Source organism: Hipposideros armiger, unplaced genomic scaffold, assembly GCF_001890085.2.
Source record: "Hipposideros armiger isolate ML-2016 unplaced genomic scaffold, ASM189008v1 scaffold_121, whole genome shotgun sequence".
In the NCBI taxonomy this organism is placed as follows: domain Eukaryota; kingdom Metazoa; phylum Chordata; class Mammalia; order Chiroptera; family Hipposideridae; genus Hipposideros; species Hipposideros armiger.
Window position 1 is genome coordinate 1186977 of NW_017731471.1, and position 9818 is coordinate 1196794.

A 9818-nucleotide genomic window follows, 5' to 3' on the forward strand; every position below is an offset into this window, starting at 1 on the left:
TCCACAACTAGACTGAAGAACAAAAGGACAGCAACTTGTCTGTTCCCCTTGCCCCAATTCCCCAGTGCTGTTCCCATCTCCCCAATTCCCCAATAAAAATCTTAAAAAAAAGAGCAAACTTAGATATATTAATGTTGGTTAATATTGTTATTGATTAGTGGGATCAAACACAAACACCAGTACTCTGGATTTTGAACAAAGCTGTAGTCAGACCTGTCATTTATTATTATCAGATTAAAGCTTTGGTGTCAATGTCAAACACCCTCTGTTAGAGTCTGGGAAAAAGGGAAGAAAAATCCAAAGATACTTAGTTGGGGGGGAGCATTTGAGATCTTGCTCCCCAGCATGTACTCTAAGTTTGGCTCAAATAAACTCATTAAAATTCTCTACAGGTTTGAACATTTCAAAAAATAAAAAGATACTTAGGTGACTTAATAACTAGGTCAATTCTTATCTTTTGAGCTTGATTAGTTTGAATGGGAAGATATTCACAAGGATGTAAAATTTTTTTTTAAACTTCGTTACCTCATAGTCACATTTCTTACGTGTCATACTGTAGAGTTATATACAAACACTACCAGAAATTTCCCAATAAGCTTTTTAAAAAAAAACACTAAATTCTATAAATTGATTTAATTTTTATTATCTCTTGTTTGGTTTTACAAATTCAATTTGTGACCTATTGATTGTCTATTTGGTTTTCCAAGTTTATTATCCTCCATAAATATAGGATCTGGAAAGCAGGATTACCAAAGCCTTCGCCTAGCACTAGTTTCAGGTTTAGCACTAGTTTGTTCTAGAACCATGGTCAAAATTTGTGGAACCCTAATCTAAACTCTTACTTCTTAGGGAGTTCTAGACTTTCAAAAAAACTTCTAAACCAATTATTGTGCTTTTATATCATCAAAATTAATAAAAAATAAATTGATAACATACTTCCCAACTAACAACAACACAAGTTGAACCTTTGCAGGTAAGCACAGGTATACCACATTCAGAAGGAGGTCTCGGGCGTGGCACAGTTTCACAATTCATTGAATGAGATCCAAACTACAAATAAACACAAACAAATAAGCAAACACACAAATTATTGTGTAGGCATGGTCACTCCCCACTTTGATAGGAAGTAGAAGCATATATTCATCCAAAGTGAAATGAACTACAAATGGAAAACTGAACAATAAATATTAACAACCCCAGCCCTATTTACTCACTATGGATCTCCCATCAGAGCTGGAGTGCCCTTCTGTGTCATCTTGGATCTCTTTTGCCTCTTTGACATTTGCAAGTGCATTAGAGTTTCCATTAGGGGGATTGTCTATAAAAATATACAAAATAAACAACATTTTTTTCAAATAATTAAAAATTTAAAGGCTGCTTCTTTAAAATAATACAAAATAATTTAAGAAGACTATGAAAACAATAAGTAACATAGAATTCAAATTATATTAACTTGTGCCAATTCACTTTTTAATTTAATTTCCAGACATTAAAAAATTATAATTTCAATTACCAAGCAAGAAATAATTTTCTAAACATTATTTGATTTTGTAGTAAAAGAAAACCACTTGCTCTGCTTTAATTACATTTAATATATAAAAATCAGAGGTTACAAAACAAGAAATTTAAGTACAGTCATTCAAATCACACAAGAAGCCTCACCGCATTGAATGTTGTTTTCTTTGGACTTCGCTTTACCATTTAAGGGTAGACGACAGCAAGATGCAGGAGAAAAAGTGGGTGTTTGAATAGTCAATATGTCTGAAGGCTAAGAAAAATACAAAATACCTTATGACTATAGTGAATTCAAGTTCAGTTTTGTAAAACATTTACTAACATGATAGTTCATTTCAGTTCTCAATTTAAAAACTTTTCCATCTGTCTTCCCTCACCTGGCTTTGGCCTATAGGCGAAGTGCAAAAGACTCTCAGTTTATACGTAGTACCAGGTTGCAGGTGATCATATAGAAATTCCCTTGTGGTTCCATTGTAGATTATTTTCCATGAATTTACTGAAGGGATAAAAGCAATTTTATCCAATTTATTTATAGGTAGCTTATAAATTTCATGGGTTCCCATTGTTATCTCATGTACATACTAAGAAATAACCATTTTGGAAATTAGCTGTGGTCCAATTACCTATTTACAATAGTTAAATATTTATAGTCCCTATACAATTAATCATAAAATCATAAAAGATCAGTAAGTAAATATGATTTGTTACCAAAAACTGGAGAAATTCAGGTAAGTTCTGGGGTTCAGTTAATAGTATTGTACCAGTGCCACTTTCCTGATTTTGATAATTGCACTGGGGTTATATAAAATATTAGTATTAGGAGAAGCTGAGTGAAGGTTATAAATGAAAACGCTCTATACTATTTTTGCAACTTCTAGGAAAATCTAAAAGTACTTCAAATTGAAAACTTAGCAAAAATCATGATGACTTACCATCCAGATTTCCACTAACTTCTAAACTGTAACTTGAAATATATGTCCCACCATCATCATCAGGTGGTTCTGAAAAAAATAAATAAAATTAAAATTATTCTTGAGTAAACTTAAAAAGTCTTTTACTGGAATGTCCCTTCATGAATTACATTTTTTTCAGTCAGAGAGGAAAAAATACAAACATGAAACATAATAGGACTATATCAAACTAAAAAGCTTCTGCAAAGCAAAAGAAACCATCAACAAAACTAAGAGGCAACCAACCAAATGGAAGAAGATATTTGCATACCATGCCTCTGATAAAAGGTTAATATCCAAAATATATGAAGAACTCATATAACTCAACAACAAAAAGACAACCAATCCAATTAAATGGGCAGAGGGCATGAACAGAAACTTCTCCCAACAAGACATACAAATGGCCAACAGATACATGAAAAAATCCTCAACTTCACTAGCTATTAGGGAAATACAAATCAAAACCACAATGAGATATTACCTCACACCTGTTAGAATGACTATTATCAGCAACACAAATAATAACAAGTGTTGGAGAGGCTGTGGAGGAAAAGGAACCCTCATGTACTGCTGGTGGGAATGTAAACTGGTACAGCCACTATGGAAAACAATATGGAGGTTCCTCAAAAATTAAGAATAGAATTACCATATGATCTAGCACTCCCTCTTCTGGGTATCTACCCCCCAAAATCTGAAAACATTATCTGTAAAGACGTATGTCCTCTGATGTTCAATGTAGCATTAATCATGGTGGCCAAACATGGAAACTACCCAAGTGTCCATCAGTAGATGATTGGATAAAGAAGATGTGGTATATATGCACAGTGGAATACTACTATGCCATAAGAAAAGATGAAATAGTGCCATTTGCAACAACATGGATGATCCTGAGACTATTACTCTTAGCAAAATGAGTCAGATAAAAAAATGCAAGAACCATGACTTCACTCATGTGTGGGACATAAAACTGAAAGCAACAAAGGGAGAAGACAAACAAATAAAGAAACAAAAACTCGTAGACACAGACAACAGTTTCATGGTTATCAGGGGGTAAAGGGGGAGGGGGATGGTAGAAGAGGGAAATGGGGTCAAATGTATGGTGATGAAAGGAGAACTGACTCTGGGTGGGGAACACATAATGCAACATATAGATGATGTATTATAGAATTGTACACTTGAAACCCATGTAATTTTATTAACCATTGTCACTCTAATAAATTTAAATTAAAAAACATAATAGTATATTAATACTCAGTTATTAATAAAGATGATAAAAACATAATCCAACTTACATGTTGGAATATTGGACATGATGCATTTAATTAATATTTTAAAGTTCTTCTGAAAAGACTGAAATGCTAAGTATATGTTCGTTAAAGTTGATTTTGCCAGTTTAGAGGCAAAATAATTTTTAAATGTAATTTTTTGTCAAGTTGACATTTATCATTGATGTGTCTTCCTAATTGTGGCCTCTATATTAGATATAGTTTTACTTGGAATAACCATAATTTTAAGGGCCCATATAAAGTTCAGTAATTTGTTCATGCATGAATTAATAAAATAGCAATATAGAACTCAATAGAGAACTAGAAAAAAACAATATAGTTTACAACTAAACTAATTTATATGGTTAAATATTTCATATACAAATGGTTAAGAGAATATTTTATAAAGCTGAGGGGAATTAAGAGCAAGATTTCTTCTCAATAGTTAATATTAAGACAGGGTAAATTTTAAATACAAAAGCATTACTTACCCCATCCAATTTTTACTCTGTGTGAATGGATCTTTCCCTTTATATATGGTTTTTTAGGGAACCCAGGCTTATCTGGACAGGTAGTATATTTTACTTCTCCACTGGGTTTACTTCTTCCCTCCATATTGTAGGCAAATAGCTGATTGAGTAAAAGAGAATACCTTGGTTGACCACTAGAAACAAACGTCTGATTTGAAAATGTGCATAGGTTGCAGGTAATATTATAAAAAGCAAGTTATTTGACTGAAAATTTCTGAGATCCAAATGCAAAATAAGGTTTAATTTCAACCAAAATAGGCACTTCTTTTTATCTCTCGTAAAGAGTATAATTTTATATTAAAATGATACAAATTTATAAATTATAGCCACATACCCTGAACTTGTATGTAGTACTTCTCTGAAGATTTCTTATAGTGCACGAGAGGTCTAATCCATTGTATTTAGGTTTGAAACCCAACCCCTGCAAAAGAAATACAATATACTTAGGAATCAGGCAGGAATGGGTTCAGGTTCCAACTTCAAATTATTTTCTACCTGGGTCATCCTGAGCAAGTCCCTTAATCTCTCTGAACCTGTTTCTCTGTGTAAAAAACCGGAGATGATTTCTACCTTAAAGGGCTTCTTCTTAAAGGATGTAATAAGATAATGTGCATGAAAGCATTTAGCACATTACTTACACAGAACAAATCTTGTTAGTTGCTTTATTTAAAATGTGGTAAAATATATACAACATAAAATTTATAGATGCTTTTTAAGTTGAATAGGCTATTCAGTATAGATTTGAAAGTTCAGAATAGAATGAAGCCATTTGCCCACCCACATAAAAAAATCAGGGAGATGAAGAAAGGGCTTGCCTTGGTAGAAGTATGCAGAGGATCTGTGTGACCGCCCAAGGTCGTCTGGGATAAGCCCAATGTTGAAGAACTAACACTTCTCTGAGTCTCTCTTATTCTGTTGTTATGGCTGCTGCTGCTTATACCTAACTTTCAGGGACTTGGGTAGCTTTAGATATTCCTGTACAGGCCTGTCTGACCTTGGCTTTACATTGGTCCCATCCAAAACACAGAGACTAAGGAATCATGCAGTCTGATTCAGATGTGAAATTAATCAAATTTAAAATTTTCATTGTAAAATCATATAAAATGTACCTGACACTGAAATTGAAGAGTAAAGCATATGTAAAGAGAACTTACAGATCCTGCTTCCTCCATTTCTAGTACATAAGTAAGGCTGTCATTTAGGTTTGTGTTAGTTGGGGCACACCATTCTAGTGACAAATTACAGATTCCTGCTTCTTTTAGCTTTGGTGGTAAAGGTGTTTGAGGTATAGTTCCTGATGTAGAGAAGACTACTATTTCACTGAAATCACTGAAAAATAAAGATGGAAAAATTAGTTTCAGGTTCCTCTTAAAGTTCAGACTTTTAAATATTGCAATAATTCAATGTACCTCAAGCCGAATTCATTTTTTGCAGCTAATCTGAATGAATATTTTGTAGAAGCATTCAGTTTGAGGACCTTATGCTGTTTCATGATACCCATGTAGCAACTTTTGAAGACTTCACCTTTGCCCTTAATAATATACACAAACCATTAGAATATTATAAAATGCTACAAGTAGAAATTCATCATAATATTCACAAACAAGTGCTTTTAAAAATAAAACTGCTTACCTCATCCCATTCCAAAAGGTAGCTGTTTACTTTGGAACCATTATCATTGGAACCCTAGAAATATCAGAAAGATAAGATTATGATGGGCTGTTTATTCAGTATGTGTATATAAGTAAAATGATAGAAATTACTATAAAATTAATTTGCTTAAATTTTTTTTTGAAGCAATCCAGATTTTAAAATTAAGCTATTTTTTAGTCTATATAAGACATGCCCAAATTCTGTTTTGCTGTGTCTTCCAAATTTTATGCAATGAAGTTAGTCTTAAGTAAATTGAGAGGTAGACTTATTGGTCTACAATTATACATAAATTTAAGTTGTAGAAACTGACACTTCAACTTTTAGTAATTATTGGAATTCTGAACAATATTTCTCAATTTACTTGATGCTTGATACAGATAGAAAAAAGAGAAAGATTATTATGGGGAAGGAAAAGTGCTAGGGAAATAGGCCAGAAGAGGCATGCATAATTTCATATTTAAAATTCAGGACAAAGTAGAAAGAATATTTTTAAATTAAAATAAATGTTGAAGAGGTTTTGGCAGTAAAATCCTTACTTTCCACTGTAAATTCAGGCTGCTCTTGGATCGGTTAATCAGTTTGGGTGCAAGTGGAGGGTCTGGTTCACAACCTGGAGTTGTGAAGCTAACCACTTCAGACACAGTTTTGTGTGCTGAGTCTCTTATGGTTGTAATTCTAAAAATGTAATGACAATTGTAAGTTTTCAAACATTTATCCAAACATATATATTAAATCACATACTTGAGTTTCCAGACACATTTCTTAGAATGAATATATATATATATATATATATATATATATATATATATATATATATATATATATATATATATATATATATATATATATATATATATTCTAATAGCACAAAACTGAATCATTGCAAATAATGGCTCTCAAATCACCCTCTCACCTGTCCTGAATGAAAGAAAGTGAACTAATGCGGGATTTGGAGGGGGTTTCTTTGAAGCTTGAAGGAAAGGTCACTCTGCTAGCAAGTATAGCTAGGCTGACTGCAGGAATCATAAGCAGTGAACTAATATAGACTGGGGAATCTGGCTGGCTACAGGGTGGGGCAAGGTTATGTAGGATGGAGTTCTTACCTTACAAAATAGACCACAGATGGTTGTAGGTCAAGTAGAGTAAATGTAACTTCATCACCACTGTGAAGATAACTTTTGTTTATAACAGATCTTGTACATATTTAAAAGCTAAGTAACATTGCTAATCTTATGTAGTCAACTGATAAAGCACAGTTCTCCTTGAAGTTTAGATAATTCTAACCCATTTTATATGAATGCAAAAAAGTAACAGTAATTCAAAATTCTTCATTTGTATGCCAAATTAATATAACTTTAAGAAATGAAACTTTTTCATTTTATCACTGCTACTTCACACTGTAATAATACAGATTTGTCTTTAAATAGTGTTGATATGAAAAGCCTCAAAGGCACCATGCATCATGCAATTTATTTATTCAGTCACACAGAACAATCTTTCTGGGGTGAGCACCTATCCACTACAGTGGATAGAGTAGCTGTGTTCCCACACCTACATCTTCCTGAGATAACAATCATGAGTACCTAGTCTATCACCTCAAGGAGCTCCTTTAGGCTCTACACCCTGAAATAGCCTCCAAAAAGAGCTAAACGGTTATTTCTTTGCTTAGCATAATAAGCTCAAGATCCATCCAAGTCAAACAGAAAAAAATCAAGAACCATGACTTCACTTATATGTGGGATATAAAACTGAAAGCAACAAAAGAACAAGACAAACAAATAAAGAAACAAAAACTCAGACACAGACAACAGTTTTGTGGTTACCAGAGGGTAAGGGGGAAGTGGGGAGGAGGATGGTATTAGAGGGTAAAGGGTGTCAAATATATGGTAATGGAAGGAGAATTGACTCTGGGTGGTGAGCACACAATGTGATATATAGATGATGTATTATATTACAGAATTTTACACTTCAAATCTATGTACTTTTACTAACCATTGTCACCCCAATAAATTTAATTTAAAAATAATATAAAAAAGATTGTTCCTTTTAAGCAAAGGCCACTCAAGGTTGTAGGGTGATCAGAGGTATAGGCCAGTATGTTTTTATAAAAAACAATGACTTGTAAAATACATACCACCAAAAAAAGAACACCCTGTAAATTACAGCGCAGCTTAATTTTATAAATGGCTTTTCATCGTATTTTACATTTTCCCATCCCTCTACCCAATATAAAAGATTGTATATTGTAATTTTTTTTAATTTATTTTATTTTATTTTATTTATTTATTTATTTATTTTTTTTAGCTGAGCCATCCCGCCACCTGTTGGCAGCTCACGGCTGCTCAGCTCGGGCTGACTCGAACCGCTGTTGCTCAGAGCTCAAACTCTTGAGCGAGCTCTTAACCAACTGAGCCACTCAGCCGGCCCTGTATATTGTAATTTTTAAATTTAAATTTTCTAGCTGCCAGTTATAAAAGAAATAAAACTTATTACATAATAACTAATTAGATTCAAATTTTCACTTTGAGTCTCTGAATATAGATGACAAATTCTGGCAAATAGTTTAAGATGTGTTGTGATTTTAAAAGTGCTGTACAGACATATGCAGATCTCTGACTTATTTCTTGCCTAGTTGTTTGATGGGCAAAGGAATTTCTCTTTCTTACCAACTTGGGATTTCCTTGCCACTGTGACTCTCCTCTCAGCATGTTCTCTATCAGATTTTATGTCCCTCTTCAGATAAGAAGCTATGGGAAGTGGTCGGGTATGCTCTTGCTGTGTCCTGCACTGTATCCTCCCTAGTCCTGGTTCTATCCTCTGAGTACATTCCTAAGCTCATCCTGTTACTATCATAGCTCCACTTTATAATTAGCTCATATAATGAAACTCCCAGGATATCCCAAATCTTAAATTTCTATTGCAATGTACATATCTTGCTTGTATACCCAAAGACCTACCATCATGTTTCACTTCCTGCTTCCTTAAAATGAAAAGATCAAAAAAGATAAGGGAGAATTGGAGGGAAACTTTTCTTCCCTGAGTCTGAGCTTGTCAAATAGAAAAGCTATAAACTAAGAGAATGAACCAGTTGATATTTAAGGCCCCCTCAGCTTTAACATACTTATGATTCAATGAATTTCATGGACTGACCTGGAAACTTACCATCATTTATTTTTCAAAACTATTTCTGCAGAAAATTTTATTTAAATCTTGGAAAGAATTGCAGAAAAATCTTTCGGACTCAGCCTATAGCTCTATATGTTTAGATAGCATATTTATATTGAATAAGAAATGAGAGATGATTAAAAAGAGACTTACATGTACACATTTTTATATTTTCCATTTTTACCACTGTTAGATATTGCCAATTCAAATGTTACAGGAGATTTAGTATGATTACATTTCTCAAAAACTTGTGGTTTCCATGAAACAACAGCAGATCTTGTTTGAATATCAGAAACCTAAAATAAACAACAAAAATTCAAGTAGGGCTCTTAATTTATGATATAATCTTTCCCTAAGTCTCATTTAATGCTAAGTACTGGGGGGTGCCAAAAAATGTATACAAGTGGACACTTTGGTCAACGTTGCTCAAGCAGTAGTTCACCATAATCAGACGTGTCTGGGGCCGGCCGAGTGGTGCATTGGTTAAGAGCTGGCTTGGGATGCCAGAGAGCCCCAGTTCGGATCCCAGATATAAGGGCCAATGACACTGCCCTCTACAGCTGGGATGCTGAACAACAGCTCGACCTGGAGCTGGGCTGCCATGAGTAACCGGCGACAGTGTAGGCTGCAGCCCCTGCTGCAGTGGGTTGCCATGGACTACTGTGTGTAGCCAGCAGCCAGCATGAGCAGCCAGCAGCCAGCGTGAGTGGCCGTCCAGAAGCCGGCGACTGATCTGCCTC

General features: G+C 33.9%; 1 protein-coding gene across 1 annotated transcript in view; it reads right to left on the reverse strand.

The window, feature by feature from the left end:
- LOC109385662 (fibronectin type III domain containing protein 3C1-like) overlaps positions 1 to 9818 on the reverse strand; it is a 63763-nt gene that overhangs the window by 33537 nt on the left and 20408 nt on the right. Inside the window, exons 7-19 of the mRNA XM_019648173.1 lie at positions 9232 to 9374; positions 7017 to 7076; positions 6450 to 6588; positions 5893 to 5946; positions 5670 to 5791; positions 5415 to 5589; positions 4595 to 4681; positions 4222 to 4360; positions 2448 to 2516; positions 1893 to 2011; positions 1663 to 1768; positions 1215 to 1318; positions 937 to 1050 (exon numbers count right to left, since the gene is read on the reverse strand). Coding sequence (XP_019503718.1) covers positions 937 to 1050; positions 1215 to 1318; positions 1663 to 1768; positions 1893 to 2011; positions 2448 to 2516; positions 4222 to 4360; positions 4595 to 4681; positions 5415 to 5589; positions 5670 to 5791; positions 5893 to 5946; positions 6450 to 6588; positions 7017 to 7076; positions 9232 to 9374 — 1431 coding nt within the window. The remainder of the gene's footprint in view (positions 1 to 936; positions 1051 to 1214; positions 1319 to 1662; positions 1769 to 1892; positions 2012 to 2447; positions 2517 to 4221; positions 4361 to 4594; positions 4682 to 5414; positions 5590 to 5669; positions 5792 to 5892; positions 5947 to 6449; positions 6589 to 7016; positions 7077 to 9231; positions 9375 to 9818) is intronic.